This window comes from Spodoptera frugiperda, chromosome 19, assembly GCF_023101765.2.
Source record: "Spodoptera frugiperda isolate SF20-4 chromosome 19, AGI-APGP_CSIRO_Sfru_2.0, whole genome shotgun sequence".
Taxonomy (NCBI): domain Eukaryota; kingdom Metazoa; phylum Arthropoda; class Insecta; order Lepidoptera; family Noctuidae; genus Spodoptera; species Spodoptera frugiperda.
This window is the reverse complement of record NC_064230.1, coordinates 6,295,718-6,313,359: the sequence shown is the minus strand read 5'-3', so window position 1 is coordinate 6,313,359 and position 17,642 is coordinate 6,295,718. Positions and strand designations below refer to the sequence as shown.

The following is a 17,642-nucleotide window of genomic DNA, read 5'->3' as shown; positions in this document are numbered from 1 at the left end:
GAGTCGGGAATTGCGCCCAGTATATTGCAATATTGACATATCCTTGTTGAACAAAAACCCCTCAAAAAAAATATAAAGATAAAAAAAATATGGCAATAGGCTCACCCCCTATTACATGGGACTTTTAACACAAATGTTGAAAATTGTGTGTACATTGTATAGCGGCATTAAGTAGCGTAATATGCACCTATGCCTACCCCTTCGGGGATAAACATATTAAACTCAAACTCGAACTCAGAATATTTATTTGCACGTTAAGGTAGGTATTACAGGTCTTCATTTAAATGTTAGGTACATCTTAACTGCCTTTTTCAGGCGTTGCAAATTTTGGCTAACTTATCCTAGACTACATTTACTTAACCTAGGACACAGCCTAGGACTTAATACAAACTTAATAGTGTGTGTGTGTGTGTGTAGTGTTTATTTATTTATTTTATTGTCAGGGGGCCTACTCTAATTCAACGAACGAACGAAAAAAATTCGCAGAATGCATACTACAATTCTAAACTTTCGTGAACAAAAGTTAACGAATGTAATGAAGATAAATAAATAGATTTTCATATGAAATAAAATAAAACGTTATCTCAAGTAATTCTATTAGTAAATCAATAAAACCTACGGCCGAAGATTAAAGAAAAAAACTTCACATTCGAGAACCGGAGTAGGTCCCCTGTACCTTTAGTACGAGTTTGCTTTAAGTTTAAAGTAATCGAGACGAGAGCGCGATCGGCACTCTGATTGGTTGGTTATTTGAGCACTCTCATTTCGATAACTTTAATTAGGATTAGGATTTTCTCCTGTGTCGTGGGTGCATTTACAAACATACAAGTTCACATACACATGACACCCAAACCCGAAACAACAATTTGTGGAACACACAAAGAGTTGCTCCGTGCGGTAATCGAACCCGCTACCCGTTGCACGGCAGCCAGTTGCCCAGCCACCGAACCAACCGTGCAGTCAAAGTAAACTCATACTAAGGGTACTGATCTGCTGTCTCCTCCTGTCCAGGTGAGGGAGTTCCTGCAGCAGGTCCACGAGCGCCAGAGTCCGTACTACACGACGCGCCACGTGATGATCATGATGGGGCAGAAGCTGGCCTACTACGACGCGGAGATCTGGTTCGCTAACATCGATAAATTGATTGGGTAAGAGTTCATTTAATTCTAGTATTAGAAGTTGAGACGGGATATACATATATTTACCATTTTTTTTTTATGAAACGTTGTGACGAAACATATTACCTGATGGTAAGCAATCGCCGCCGCCCATAGACACTTGAAACACCAGAGGCTTTACAAGTGCGTTACCGGCTTTTTGGGAGTTAGGAATTTAAGGGTTGTTGTGGAATCGAGGATTGGGAAGGGGAGAATTGGGCCTCCGGTAACCTCACTCACACAACGAAACACAACGCAAGCGTTGTTTCACGTCGGTTTTCTGTGAGGCCGTGGTATCACTCCGGTCGAGCCGGCCCATTCGTGCCGAAGCATGGCTCTCCCACACTTTTAATTCTAGTATTTGTTTATTCACTTCGATAAGATTCCGATATTTCGGCATTGTTGCAAGCACCATAATCACGGATGAACTGGAGTAAATGCGGGTGGATGTTTATGAGTACACAAATCGGTCTACCGAAGTGAATAAACATGGTAAATATCCCGTCATAAGTTCTAATAATAGTCTAATACTAGTGTTAGTGACCATGTCAGTTTAAAAGTTCATTTAATGTTATTTAACTGCCTCGCACGGGTAAACGTGTTCTAGAGTGGAGACCACGTCTAGGCAAACGTAGTGCAATTTATATACTGATACTAGCGGACCCGACAGACGTTGTTCTGTCTACAAGTCTTTAATTTGAAAATTTGTCGGATTCAATGTAAAACATTCCAAAATCAACTACTAATAAATTAAAAAATAAATAAAAATGAATCTAAACCATTCTCAGATCCCCTTGAACACACACAAAAAAATTCATCAAAATCGGTCCACTCGTTTAAGAGAAGTTCAGTGACATACACACTTACAGAAGAATTATATATATAAAGATGATACGGATACTTTTTATCGCTGGCAGAAGATAGTCCAAAATATTTATGATGTGTATTTAAATCCTAAAACATTTATTTTCCAGGAGTGTAAACTCGAGACAAGGGAACAATAAGCATGGAAAGGTTTATCTGTTTTATTCTACCCCAGCGTGTTACGTGAAGGCAGTCCACGAGGCTATGTAAGTCAATGAAGCATTTAGCTTCCATCACATTCATACATCTGATGGTATACAGAAACTACAGAGCGCCACCTACTACGCTCCTTACATACTTCTTTAGCTTCCATCACATTCATACATCTGATGGTATACAGAAACTACAGAGCGCCGCCTACTACGCTCCTTACATACTTCTTTAGCTTCCATCACATTCATACATCTAATGGTATACAGAAACTACAGAGCGCCACCTACTACGCTCCTTACATACTTCTTTAGCTTCCATCACATTCATACATCTAATGGTATACAGAAACTACAGAGCGCCGCCTACTACGCTCCTTACATACTTCTTTAGCTTCCACCACATTCATACATCTGATGGTATACAGAAACTACAGAGCGCCACCTACTACGCTCTTACATACTTCTTTAGCTTGCCTCACATTCATACATCTGATGGTATACAGAAACTACAGAGCGCCACCCACTACGCTCTTTAGATACTTCTTTAGCTTCCACCACATTCATACATCTGATGGTATACAGAAACTACAGAGCGCCGCCTACTACGCTCCTTACATACTTCTTTAGCTTAAATCACATTTATACATCTGATGGTATACAGAAACTACAGAGCGCCGCCTACTACGCTCCTTACATACTTCTTTAGCTTCCACCACATTCATACATAGGATGGCATACAGAAACTACAGAGCGCCACCTTTTACGCTTCTTACATACTTCTTTAGCTTCCACCACATTCATACATCTGATGGTATACAGAAACTACAGAGCGCCACCTACTACGCTCCTTACATACTTCTTTAGCTTCCACCACATTCATACATCTGATGGTATACAGAAACTACAGAGCGCCACCTACTACGCTCCTTACATACTTCATTAGCTTCCACCACATTCATACATCTGATGGTATACAGAAACTACAGAGCGCCACCTACTACGCTCCTTACATACTTCTTTAGCTTCCACCACATTCATACATCTGATGGTATACAGAAACTACAGAGCGCCACCTAATACGCTCCTTACATACTTCTTTAGCTTCCATCACATTCATACATCCGATGGTATACAGAAACTACAGAGCGCCACCTACTACGCTCCTTACATACTTCTTTAGCATCCATCACATTAATACATCTGATGGTATACAGAAACTACAGAGCGCCACCTACTACGCTCCTAACATACTTCTTTAGCTTCCACCACATTCATACATCTGATGGTATACAGAAACTACAGAGCGCCACCTACTACGCTCCTTACATACTTCTTTAGCTTCCATCACATTCATACATCTGATTGTATACAGACACTACAGAGCGCCGCCTACTACTTTTTTATGGTAAGCAATCGCCGCCGCCCAACAACACCAGAAACACCAGAGGCGTTACAAGTGCGTTACCGGGCCTTTTCGCGGAATTCGGTGCTGCACGCCGCATGTTAGAAAATACATGTATAAGCGGAATTAAAACTAAAAATTGTATTGTTAGTGCAGCATGGATTTCCGCAAAGTAACGTCTGAACGTTCCCCAGTGACAGCGATGCGGACGAGTACTTCGACGCCTATAGAAGAGAATTTTTATTTTTTCTTTATTTTAGTTTTAAGTTAGTTTTTATTCCTTTATAGGTTTTTTTTAGTTGTAAATAATGTGTAATCATAATAATTTACTTCGAATAAATAATATACAACGTGTAACAAAAAGGGGGTGTACATATCAATTGCACGGCTTATAGATAACATAACAAACGATACGGGAAGGGTTTTTTAAACTCATGTTTTCTTTGTACCAAGTTATGAATTTTTCAAATCGCGCCGCCGCGTTTTTCAAAATTAGGTAGATAGGTACTAGGCGATCAAATTGACACAAGAAATGTTTCGTAATATTAGCGAGTGACCCCTGTAGTGTTGCGACATGTTTGTACGATTTAAAATCAAGAACCATGCGACACCAAGTATTTGGTACTAATTTTGTTTTAAACGTATTTTAAGCTGAAACTTTGTGTAGAGATTCTATTCAACCTGTATTCATCAGCGCTTCTTGATGTATATGGGTATTTTGTTATACGTTGTATAACGGTTGATTCTATTCTATATATTTTACGTGATTTCAGGCCGAATTTGTCGACGAAACAGGATGATTTCATTCCCTTAGGCGTGGACAGACATACGCATGCGACTGGCATGTATACCTCACGCCCTGTCATCAAGTACCTTGCGAGGGAGACACACTTATATGTACAGGTATATATTATACTAGCTTCTGCTCGTGACTTCGTCCGCGGAAAATTTCTATATATGTATATATTATAAAAATAATTTATAGCTTTATCATAGCTTTCTACCAGTGATAAAAATGGAATGGATCATTAGTTCCAGAGATTACCCCCACATACAAAGTTTACCTCTTTATAATATTAGTATATATGTTACATCTCAATTAATTATTATGTTATCGGCTTACTCACGTAACTGTTTGACGAGGAACTCGACTAGTTTTGAGCCATGCTAAAGGCTCATATTCATGAGCAGCATTCCATCGCACCCTCTAGCATGGCTTGAAACTAGTCGAGTTTCTCGTCAAACAGTTACGTGAGTAAGCCGATAACACAATAATTAATTTAGTATGCCTCACGAAAGTTATAATAAAATTGTGTTACTTCTCTTTGGCATATCTCTCTCGTTCTTGAAACCAATCTCAATGTCAATGCAATAGGGATGATGACGGGGTATTTGTTTTATGTAACACTCCGGTAATCGAGCAGACGTATCACCTGATGGTAAGCAATCGCCGTTGCCAATACCGTTTATTTCATTCAATAACCACGTGATACGGATGCAATGGGCGCTAGTATTGCAACTCAAGAGTACGACACAATATTAATGTTGAGAACAAGAAACAAACAAGAGTAAGCTTCTAGGTTAGTCTAGCCCTTTGGTCAATATTTTTACTACGCCGTAGCTACGGCCGTAGCCAGTTCTACTACGCCGTAGTGAAAACCGTAGCCAGTCTACTACACCGTAGCGAAAGTCGTAGCCATGTCTACTACGCCGTAGCGAAGACCGTAGCCGGGACTACAACGCCGTAGCTCAAGCCGTAGCCAAATCTACTACGCCGTAGCGAAAGCCGTAGCCAAATCTACTACGCCGTAGCGAAAGCCGTAGCTAGATCTACGACACCGTAGTGAAAGCCGTAACCTGGTCTACTACGCCGTAGCAAAAGCCGTAGTCAAATAAAATAAATTTTGCCCACAGATAGCAAAACAACTACAGATCTTTGCTCAACTTGGCAACAACGACAAGAAATTTGAAGAAATCATGTGGATTTCAGGTAAGACATCAACATCAACAGCCTATAGCCACACTAGGATTTTCTCCTGTGTCGTGGGTGCGTTTACAAACATACAAGTTCACATACACATGACACCCAGACCCGGAACAACAATCTGTGGATCACACAAAGAGTTGCTCCGTGCGGGAATCGAACCCGCTACACGTTGCAAGGCAGCCAGTTGCCCAGCCACCGCACCAACCGAGCAGTCAAGCCTATAAGTGTCCACTGCTGACCAAAGCCCTCTTCTCACACGGAGAAGGTTTGAGCATTAATCACCACGCTTGCTCAATGCGGGTTGGCGATTTCAAACTTATAATTAGAAATTATAAGCCCAGATTTCCTCTCGATGTTTTCCTTCACCGTTTTATTATTATGGCATAAAAAATAGTATTCTTTCAATTATGTTATTGGCTTGCTCACGTAACTGTTTGACGAGGAACTCGACTAGTTGATACAGCGATTATCGCGCTCCTACAGTAGCAGCGACAGTCGCCGCGTCGTGTGTCGCGGAATGCTGCTCATGAATATGAGCCTCTAGCATGGCTTGAAACTAGTCGAGTTCCTCGTCAAACAGTTACGTGAGCAAGCCGATAACATAATAATTAAAAAGAGACTATTTTTATGCCACGGCACGGGAACGCGGGTGAAGCCGCTGACTAACTAGTGATGAAATAATTCATCTTTCAGGGGTTCTACAGGATCACACGGTGATCACAGGAGCGATGCGTCCGATTGTCGCCGATTACTACGCGAAGAAGGCGTATCTAGCCAGAGAGATATCTATGCAGATGTTCAGACCGGCTTTTAAGTAAGTAATACGTTATTTCGCTCGTTTACAATAGTTAAAAGTGAAAAAAAATATTTCAAATAGAGCAGGAAGGCACTTTAGAACATCAAAGCAAATATATTAAAATTGTCTGTCTGTCGGTCAGTCCTCTAGTTGCTCTATTTACTCGTTCTAAAGTGTAGATTCCTATGGAGAAGAACGAGCAAGAAACTCCATAGGTTACTCTTTTTCAATCAGGTTCACAATACAATACTTGGTTACATTGTTTCGATTTTTTCAACTATGTGAGAACAATGTAAAACAATGTAACAAAGTATTGTGTTATGAATCTGATTGAAAAAGAGTAACCTATTTATTACTCCATTCGAAGTTACACTTTGAAACGAGTTCCTAGCTTCTGATACCTCCTAGACCGACAGACTATTGTTTATTTCTTTCATTATTGTCGTTTCAGAATTACTTTTAAGTATATGGTTTAATTGAAATAAATGATTTGACTTTGACTTCTCCCACTCTTATAATCTATGTTTTTATTTTAATTTTTCAGTATTTTACGCAATTCATCCAGCAAAATGATATATTACGCCTGCCACTTTAATATATCTTCATGTTGGACCCTTGAAGGAAACAGATTTTTCGTAAGTATATCAAAATAATCAATCCTCACTACCATCAGTTGACTGAACAAACAGTGACTCGTGTAGTGTAGTGTAGAGACACTACACGAGTCACTGTTTACATGTTACCATTAGCTCATGACGATACCTAAGTACGTATCGCCTGGACAGTCCACGCTACCATCAGTTGACTGGACAATCTCTACACTACACGAGTCACTGTTTACATGTTACCATTAGCTCATGTCGATACCTAAGTACGTATCGCCTGGACAGTCCACGCTACCATCAGTTGACTGGACAATCTCTACACTACTTTTGTATTGGTTTCAGATTGTGGTATATAATCCATTAGCCTGGGCAGTCACTCTGCCTATCAGACTACCAGTGGCCCGAGGAATCTATAAAGTATATGATCCAAAAGGTACCGTAAAGTCACACCTTTTATCCCCCGAAGGGGTAGGCAAAGGTGCACGTTACGGTTAGTAATGCTGTTATACAAGGTACACTCACTTGTCACCATTTGTGTTATAAGTCCCATGTAATAGGGAGAGAGTCTATTGCCATATACTGGACACAATTCCAGACTCCGTGCTACTACTGAGAAATTTTCGAAAAACCGAAAATAGGCCAGTAATACTTTGCCCGATCCGTGAATCGGACCCGAGACCCCTTGTCCACATTAGAATTTTCTCCTATGTCATGGGTGCGTTTACAAACATACAATTTGTGGATCACACAGAGAGTTGTTGGAGGAATCGATCGCGCTACACGTTGCGTGACAGCCGGTCACCCAGCCACCGTGCCAATATATGATATGCTGCACACCTTATGTTAAAAAATACATATATAAGCGGAATTAAAACTAAAAATCTATTGTATTGTTAGTACCCTTATGTCCGAATACACAAACGCTACTCAATTTTAAGACGCTCTCAAAACTAGTTCTGTCACTATCAATTCTTTATAAAATGACAGAGATAGCACGATATTTAAGTACAACTTAAAATTGAGTAGCGTTTCAGTACTCGGGCGTTAATCTTATGGACCAAGAGCCCAGCCCTGCCAGACATCACTTATTTTCTGAAAGACAAAACTTAGGATACCGAGTAGCTTTTATATGTACCTTGAATGCCTGCGTACCAGCTAAGTTGGATAAACGGCCGATTTACAGGTGAAAAAGTTTAGTAAAAATAAGACTAACTTAACTTAAATTCTAATGGCTGATTTTTATATATGCTTTATAAAACATAAATTAGAAAATAATATCCGCACTGCCAGACACTTTCTGCCAGACGCTTTAAAGGTCTTAAAAAATATATTGAACTTTACTATATATAAAAGCTACTCGGTATCCCATGTTTTGTCTTTCAGAAAAGAAGTAATGTCTGGCAGGGCTGGGCTCTTACTCTGTTACTAAAGTTTTTAAACCTATTTACAGGTGTTCAACAAAATCACTCCCTGATAACCATCCATGAATTAGTAATGTCACTCCCGGACCGAGGAGACTTCCTCACAGAAGACGAACTAGTTTTCATAGCAGACAAGATACCCCCTCTAGGCTTCAGATCGTATTTTATTGAGCGAATCCAACTCCGGACAAGGACAAGACGATCAGTATTAAAAAGGTATTTATAATAAAGTATCATATACACGGTGTAACAAAAAGGGGGTATACATATCAAGTGCACGGTTTCTAGATAACATAACAAACGATACGGGAAGGGTTTCACGAAACGAAGTTATGAATTTTTCCAATATTTTTTAATTTTTATTTTTCATGCGAATTAAAATTAGGTAGATAGGTACTAGGCGATCAGATTTACAGAAGAAATGTTTACGAAACATTAGCGATTGACCCCTGTAGTGTTGTGATACGTTTGTAGGATGTTTTAAAATCAAGAACAATGCGACACCAAGTATTTTTTTAAACGTATTTTAAGCTGAAACTTTGTGTAAGAGATTCTATTCAACCTATATTATTCAGTGCTTCTTGATATTTATATGGGTATTTTGTTACACGCTGTATATACAACATAACACTACATAGTATAAAACAAAGTCGCTTTCTCTGTCCCTTTGTATGCTTAAATCTTTAAAAATACGCAACGGATTTTGATGCGGATTTTTTTGATCGATTGTTGTGGTAGCTTTAATTGCTCTATCGACTGCCGGTCGATGGCAATGGTCGGTAGATTTATTATATTCCGGCTGGAATCTATCGACCGACATCGACCAATCCATTCCACAATCGACAGATAGTATCTATCGGCTATCGATCGATTGGTGTAGTAAAAACTATCGATAGACATCGACTAATCCATTCCACAATCGACAAATAGTATCTATCGGCTATCGATCGACTGGTGAAGTAGAAACTATCGATCGACATCGACTAATCTATTCCACCATCGATCGACGATCGCTCGATTAGTGTAGTAATACCCTTAAGTTTTAATGTTAGTGTCAGTAACCATGTCAGTTTAAAAACATTATCTTTTCACCTGATGGTAAGTGATGATGCGGCCTACGATGGAGCACGTCTGCCCATAAGCAACTTATTCACTCGGGCCTTGAAGACACCCAGATTATACCCATCAGGAAACACAGACTCCGGCAAGGAGTTCCACTCCCTAGCAGTTCGTACAAGGAAGCTTGGAGCGAGGCGCTTCGTGCAAGTGGGTGGGATATCTACCATAAAACGGTGACGCCTCGCCGATTGTCATGTGGTGTGGTTTTTTTTTAATCTTTCTTTATCTTTTCATTTAAGGATATTCAACCACAACAATAAAAGCGACACACCAAAAAAAGAGTTTACAAGAGAAACAAGCTTTTTGAAAAGAGAGAACAAATATTTGCTCGACGACTTACCAGAGTATGAGTACTTTGAAGATGTTACTGAAAAGGGGCACTATAAAGTGCCACTAGCTAATAGTGCCAGGGCTAAATATCTAGAATTCTACAGTGATTATGTTGGTACACAAGCATCAGTCACCAATGAGACCGAGGAAGAAATTAGTACGGAAACCAAAAAGGTTTTAATGACAACTAGTAGTTGGGTGCCATTGCGGACTACTACTGCGTGAGTTTTGCTTTCTTTTTGGGTATGGTAAAGGCGGTATACGAGAGTATTACATGATGGTAAGCAATCGCCGCCGCCCATGGGTGCCTGAAACACTAGGCGTTACAAGTGCGTTTTTATTGGCTTTTCCCGCCCCGGGTCGAAAAGGTAGAAAGTTTTTTATGGAATAGGTGGCAAACGAGCAGACGAGTTACCTGATGGTAAGCAATCGCCGCCGTGCATGGACCAGAAGTTACAAGTGCGTTGTCGGCCTTTTGGGTTTTTTTATGGAATAGGTGGCAAACGAGCAGACGAGTCACCTGATGGTAAGCAATGAGTGAAGCCCATGGATACCCAAGAGGAGTCACAGGTAGACACCTGTTTTTGTTATGGTATAGATAGAGATAGCCGATAAACGAACTGACGGATCACCTGATGGTAAGCAAACGCCGCCGCCCATGGGTGTCTGAAACACCAGCGTTACTAGGGTGTTGCTAGCTTTTTGGGGGTTAGGAAGTTAAGGGTTGTTGGGGAATTGGGGGTTAGGAAGATTGGGAAGGGGAGTATTTGGGGCCCTCACTCATACAACGCAAGCGTTGTTTCACGTCGGTTTTCTGTGAGGCCGTGGTGTCACTCCGGTCAGGCCAGCCATGCAGTTCCGAAGCATGGCTCTCCTACGCTTACTATTTAGTCAGTAAGAGTCTGACACTCCCTCTCGCCTCAACCAGGGCGAGAGGAGCCAAAAAAATACTTCTTTTCAGCACCATAACATTGCAAATGCACCTTTAACCCTTTGAACCTAGGGTAGCTATTCCCATAAAACTCGCATTATACCAACATATCATTGAGACTATAGATAAGAACATACGTTTTAAACTAACATTATACATTTCAGATTCACGACATCAACATCATCAACCATATCTGTAACACGCACTACAACAGAACCGCTTCCCACCACAACCAGACCCACTACAACCGCTACCACCACCACCAAATCTACCACCACCGTACCCACTACCGAGGCTACCACTACTACCACCGAAGCTACGACTACCACCACCGAAGCTACCACTACCACCACCGAATCCACTTCTACAACAGAAGAACAAACCGAACCATTTATGACCACCAGGCGATTTGTACCATTCAACTTCTTTAAAACTACCGATGAACCTATAGAGTATTACGATTATGAGACAACTCCCCTACCAGTTGAGAGTACGACCCCCTTTTTCGATTTCGAAAAGTTTTATCGAAGAATGGAGAAGTCTGGGTACCATAGTATGGAGTCCAGTGATAGTTTTATTCAGAACGAGGTTTGTTTTTTAAATATTTAACCGCCGTACTCAGAAACATTTAATGGTTACTTAACTCAGTCCTTAGCAATTGTTTTCGGAACAAAATCGTTACTAAGGAATAGTTTAAGTAATCATTAAATGTCTCTGAGTACGGCAGTAAATGTCTTAAGTTGTCTCTTTTCAGTAAAGCGTCCACAGATCCGCATCGCACGCAACGGATTTTAGTTAGTCTTGTATAGAAACTCATACAACTGCGTCCACTGATCCGCATCGTACGGACCGCATCATCGGCAATGCCTACATGCGATGCTATCCGATGACGTCATATGGAATGCCGATAACAGAAATCCGAGTAAAAGTGACATCGGCAATCCGATTGCTGTTGATACAGTGGACGCAGTCTGAAAAATTCATCCGTTTGGTGCGATCTGTCCGATGCGTACAATGCGGGGTTGTGGACGCGTACCTTTAACTGACGAGCATGTTTTAGTAGCTCACGATGCTAAATTTGGATTTACTTGAGGATCGTAGTTACCTACAGCATCTTGAATATACGGCGATAGAAAGAAAAAATGGTTTAGCGACTTTTTTATGGAATACACATGGCCGGTAAACGAGCAGACGGATCACCTGATGGTAAGCATTCGCCGCCGCCCATGGACACTTGAAACACCAGAGGCGTTACAAGTGCATTGCCGGCCTTTTGGGGGTTAGGAACTTAAGGGTTGTTGGGGAATCGGGGATTAGAAAAATTGAGGAGTGGGAATTGGGCCTCCAAGAACCTCACTCACACAACGCAAGCGTTGTTTCACGTCGATTTTCAGCTCGGCCGTGGTATCAATCCGATCGAGCCGAAGCATAGCTCTCCCACACTAAAAATATACATATTTCTATTTCAGTACATCAAAATAAATGTGGATAAGGATCAGCAACCGCTAAACATAATCCTATCAAATGGAGTAAACATTTCATTTGCAATACAAATGTGTTACTACGTATCAGATGACCCGGATAAAATGGGCACTAAAAAGCGGACCCCCGGAGCCTACATATTTCGGCCTATAGACTCCCAACCGATTCTAATAACAGATCTTTACGATTCTAAGATCCTAAAATCGGATGTAGTTCAGGAGATTCAAATTCGCTTTGCAAGTTATGCTGGGCTTTCTCTAAGGTTGTACAAAGGTCTTCCTACTATTGAAATAGATTGGATCGTGGGCCCTATACCTAAAGCTGATGGGTTAGGTAAAGAAGTATTTGTGAGATATGTGACGGATTTGAGTAATAAAGGGGTTTTCTATACTGATTCTAATGGACGGCAGACTGTGAAGAGGATTAGGGATGCAAGGCCTACGTTTTTACCGACGATTATAGATAGTAGCTCTGCGGTTGCTGGTGAGTATAATTACCGATTACTTATATTTAAAATTGGGTACTTTTTTTAAGGTGGCAAAATCATTCAATGACTTCTCACGCCTCAGGCGATGCAAGAGGGAGTGTCACTCTTACTGACTAAAAACCACCCATCCTACTCCTGCTTTTCGGCTGCTTTTAGGTAGTCTGCAGCCCCGGATCAGGCATAAACCCTACTAGGCCCCATCTATGGTCGTCTGTTGGCTCTATGAAGCGCGCGCGGAATGCGACGAGATAAGAGTGAGCTAGGTGTACCATTCAGAGCTGCGGACTACCTAGCGGGCTTACCGGAGCTCCGGCTCGAAAAGCAGGAGTAGGAACGGGATGGTTTTTAGTCAGTAAGAGTCTGACACTCCCACTCGCCTCGCTCAAGGCGGGAGAAGTCATTCGATGATTTTCCCCCCTTAAAAAAAAGGGTGACTGTGAGCTATACAGACAGGGTATAAGCCGAGTCGGGAGCTAGGATACTACTTATCCCACGGGAATGCGGGCGAAGCCATTGACAGAAGCTAATAAATCACTCATAATTTATGTTGTAAGTCCTAAAGTAAGGTGGTGAGCCTATAGCCATATAACGGGCACATTTCGAGACATTATCGAAAAACGAAAAATAGCCCAGCCCAACCCGGGAATCGAACCCGAGAGCACTTGTCCGGCAGTCACACTTGCGTCCGCTCGACCTACGAGGCAGTCTTACAGTTATAATATTTTACTTTATAGTTCTAATATTTTACTTTAAATAAATAAATAAAACAGTAACCTATTTATTCCAGGAAACGTTTACCCAGTAACATCAAAGATCTACATTGAAGACCAAAGAAGAAACATCAGACTGTCAATTTTTACCGACAGATGTCAGGGCGGGACCTCTTTAATTGACGGTCATGTCGATCTATTTTTACATAGACGCATTCTAACTGACGATAGTAAAATGAAAACTTATTTTAACGAAACTCAACTAGGACAAGCTATTATAGTAAGAGGTAAACAACATTTATACCTCTCAAAAGCAGATTACAGACCAAACAAAGTATTTGAAAAGAAATTTGCAAAAGAATTAGAATTGACACCGAAAGTCTTTGCGTCTATTCACGAATCTTATTTCAACATAAGCTTAACAAATTGGAATAAAAATAAAAATGAGTATTCTGCATTGAATTTGAAACTACCAATCGGTGTACACATTTTGACACTTGAAAAATGGCATGACAAATACTTATTAAGGCTAGAAAATTATTTAGAAAAGGCTGATGTAGCTAGGAATGGTTATAAAAAAGTGTTTTTAAGAGAATTGTTTAAAGATTTTGTTATTACTGAAGCGAAAGAGACTTTGTTAGCGGGTAACATGTGGTTAAAAGACTATTATCCAATGCGTTGGCAAAAGGATAGGTTTGTGAAGAATTTTAATGATGTGTATGGCAATTATACTCGTTTTGAATTTGCTAAAGATGAAGAATATGAGGTGAATAGACAGAATATTGATTTAGATGAGGGTATAGGTCTTATGCCGCAGCAAATAAGGACCTTTGTTGTAAGTTATGTTCGAAGGTAAATGTTGAGTAAGCAGAGATGTAACTTACCTAACGCAAATTTCCTTCAAGGTAAGCGTCCTCATGCCGGTATCACACGCAATGGATTTTAGTTTGTCTTGTATAGAAACTCATACAACTGCGTCCACTGATCCGCATCGTACGGACCGCATCATCGGCAATGCCTACATGCGATGCGTACTGATGACGTCATACGGAATGCGTGCGATGCGGGTCTGTGGATGCTTACCTTTAGGGTGCATCAGAGATGTGCTATTTAGTTAGGCCGGGACTCCACCAAAGCAGAGATGTGTGCGGTGTGCTGTGTGCTGTGCGAGAAGAGATGTTTTTCAGCTCGGGTGCGGGGCGTTGAGTGCTCAGTACGCATTCTGACACGAAAGGCCGGCGCGCGCGCGGGGTTCTGCGGGTTGCTAGCGGGCGAGAGGGGGGAGGGTGACATCGCTCACTGCACGCCGCTCACATCTCTCGTCTCCACTGCGCGTCGTCCGCGCACAGCTCACATCTCCGCTTCCATCGCGACATACAAATATTACACATCTCCGCACAGCGATCTCCACTGAAGCTGAGCGGAGAGGAGACGTGTCAATAACTCAATTCTATTGGTTGTTTAAAAAACATCTCCTCTCCGCTCGTCTCGTCTCCGCTTTGGTGGAGTCCCGGCCTTATGCTGCGAAGATGTAATAGCTAAGCTGTGAAACGTATGTGACCGTTTCCACTGATACTAAGTTATGTAGCTGTGCGAGGACGATATGCTTTTAATTCTTTTTTTAAAGGGTAAATAAAATTTGTACAGTCTTAGATAAGTATATTATTAGTACTTATGTATATAATAAATATATAACATGACTTTTTGGTTTTTATTACTGACCAGGGAATCGAAACCGAGACCTCTTTTCCGGCAGTCGCACTTGCGACTACTCAACCAACGAGGCAGTCTCAACACTAAATATGTAAAATAGGATAACAAAATAAAACAGCAAATATTTTTTAAAAAATCATAAAATTTATTTGGTTTTTTCATTCTTTCTTTTTTTCTGTATGTAACATTTGATTACAAAAAAAATAATACATTTAATATTAATAATCTACAAACATAATTATTAGAATTATTTCGAAAAACTACTTATTATAAACACAACAGAGGTCCACATTACGGCACGTAATGCCGCTATACAATGTACACCCACTTTTCACCATTTGTGTTATAAGTCCCATGTAATAGGGGGTGACACTATTGCCATATACCGGGCACAATTCCAGACTCCGTGTTACTACTGAGAAATTTTCGAAAAACCGAAAAAAGCCCAGTAATATTTTGCCCGATCCGGGAATTGAACCCGAGCCCCTTGTCCGGCAGTCGCCCTTGCGACCACTCGGCCAACGAGGCAGTCATAATATACTTATTATAAAATGGAGACAAATACCCTGAAGGGATAGGCAGAGGTGCCTTAAACAACACCCACTTTTCACCACTTATGTTATGAGTCCCATGTAATAGGGGGGGGTGAATATTCCCAGTACACTAAAACCCCAGACTCCGTGCTATTACTGAGCGTTTCGACAATGAAAAACTCAGTTTCACAGCCCGGGAATCGAAATTAGGACCTCGTTAAGCTGTGATAGTTGTTACCACTAGACCAACAAAGTAGTCTAAAATTATGTTTTGACGTATCACCTGATGGTAAGCAATCGCCGCCGCCCATGGACACTGGTAACACCAGAGGCGTTACAAGTGCATTGCCGGCTTTTTGGGTGTTAGGAATTTATGGGTTTTTTAAACAACCTTCCAAACTACTGCAACTCCTGTGCACCAGGATCTACAGTAGATACAACCATGCAAACACCGGAACACTGAAGTCCAACGTCCCAGGGACATGAATGACTGTCTTGGATCCCGCAACGAAATAAATCAGAAGATATTATTAGAGAAGAAGAAAAAAAAATGAAAATGATAGTTTCCAGAATTTAAACGGAGAAACGGGGATTGGTAAGATTGGGAAGGGGGGGAGAAAATCTATCGTTTTATACAACTGTGGTTACCTCATATCGACCTAACATGCCCAAGCTTGTAGCTTTTACCTGTGTCGAATGCTCCCTAATTTCGAAATCAGCTAAATAAGTCTTAATTTCCTTGCCTTTAATAGTCACAATTAAATTATTAGTCTTTCCTCCTTTGACTGAATCAGTCTTCTCTTTCCCCCCATCTTTCTTCCAAGTCCATTTCTTATAACCTTCCACCGGCCTGTGACCAGCCAAAAGCATCTCTTCAATTGCCAAAATCCTAATATTCTTGAACAAGTCTTGTAGATTAACTTCTGCAGACGCATTTTTGTCGTTGTAATAATTCTCTAACCGAATCAAAAGTTGAGAATCCCATGGTTCTAGAGTTAACAGATGTATCCCTTTAGGCAAATCTCGTTCTAGCCAGGAAAACTCATTATGCATCGCGAACCAATCATCGTATTTTATATTAGTAGCATCAGCGAATAGCAAAATAGGGGGCTGATGCATTTCAACAACTTGCTTCTTTAAATTATCTTTACTGATACCGAGGTACACTCTATGTTTTCCTCTAGCTACAAGCCCTTTATCTTTAGCAGTCTCATTTAAAGCTTCTCCGACGCCAAAAGCATCGTCGCAGAGTAATCTCCTATGTAGCATTAGCTCTATTTCTCCATCTATCATAGAACTACCGCCTTGAGACCTATCAGTTAAAACAGACATTCGGAAATCTCTACTATTCTTTATATATATCTGATTAGCTACTGGATAATAATTCCCTGGTATAGGTTCTTGCAAAGACACATTCCATTGCGGACGATGATCACGACACCTCTCAAGAATCTGTCTACCATTCGAATCTGTGTAAAACTTTCCCTTATTTGCTATATGAGTTTCATATTTGATAATGTATTCTTTACCTGTATCATCTAGTATAGGTATTGGGCCAACAACCCATTCTACTTCAAGGTAATTTTGATTGTCGTAGAATTTTACGTCTAGATAACCGGCAGGACTTAAGTCCAGTCGGATTTCCTGAACGATGTCTCCTTTGATGATGTCTGTGTTGAGAGTTTCTAATTTTATTGGTACGTTAGATGATGGTCTAAAAATGTAGGCACCTGAAGCCCTATGTGCAGTGTCGTGGTTGTCCCCACAAGTACCAATGTAGTAATACATGTTTATTGAGAAATTCGTTCTTGAATTGTCCGGGAAAATGATCTTCTTGATGATTCCTGTTGCTCTGTTCACTTCTAGTTTAAAGTGCTGAAACAATTAAAGGAAGAATTAGATTTATGAATAGTTTTGTATCAAAGCGAAGAAGTGTGGGAGAGTCATGCTTAG

General features: G+C 40.7%; 2 protein-coding genes and 1 long non-coding RNA gene across 7 annotated transcripts in view; 1 reads left to right on the top strand and 2 right to left on the bottom strand.

Annotated features, from left to right (window-relative positions):
- LOC118280863 (lysosomal alpha-mannosidase-like) overlaps nt 1-14,965 on the top strand; it is a 44,368-nt gene extending 29,403 nt beyond the window's left edge. The window contains exons 7-15 of the mRNA XM_050700651.1: nt 1,012-1,148; nt 2,132-2,227; nt 4,349-4,478; nt 5,490-5,565; nt 6,256-6,376; nt 9,743-10,054; nt 10,929-11,352; nt 12,234-12,729; nt 13,521-14,965. Of these exons, the coding sequence (XP_050556608.1) occupies nt 1,012-1,148; nt 2,132-2,227; nt 4,349-4,478; nt 5,490-5,565; nt 6,256-6,376; nt 9,743-10,054; nt 10,929-11,352; nt 12,234-12,729; nt 13,521-14,299 (2,571 nt within the window). The 3' untranslated portion in view covers nt 14,300-14,965. The remainder of the gene's footprint in view (nt 1-1,011; nt 1,149-2,131; nt 2,228-4,348; nt 4,479-5,489; nt 5,566-6,255; nt 6,377-9,742; nt 10,055-10,928; nt 11,353-12,233; nt 12,730-13,520) is intronic.
- On the bottom strand, nt 2,931-3,543 carry LOC126911851 (uncharacterized). 3 transcript variants are annotated; one of them, XR_007706329.1, is made up of 3 exons: nt 3,484-3,543; nt 3,168-3,246; nt 2,931-3,088 (listed from the first exon to the last, which is right to left on the bottom strand). It is a non-coding gene; the product is annotated as an uncharacterized LOC126911851 (long non-coding RNA). The 3 variants fall into 3 exon arrangements; XR_007706330.1 differs by having other exon boundaries at nt 3,405-3,512; XR_007706328.1 differs by lacking the exon at nt 3,484-3,543 and adding an exon at nt 3,326-3,369.
- A 315-nt stretch (nt 14,966-15,280) lies between the features above and the next one.
- The window catches only part of LOC118281107 (lysosomal alpha-mannosidase-like), a 32,835-nt gene continuing 30,473 nt past the window's right edge, over nt 15,281-17,642 (bottom strand). For all 3 annotated transcript variants that reach the window (XM_050700668.1, XM_050700667.1, XM_050700666.1), the window contains exon 16: nt 15,281-17,564. In XM_050700668.1, coding sequence (XP_050556625.1) covers nt 16,320-17,564 — 1,245 coding nt within the window. In that variant the 3' untranslated portion in view covers nt 15,281-16,319. The remainder of the gene's footprint in view (nt 17,565-17,642) is intronic.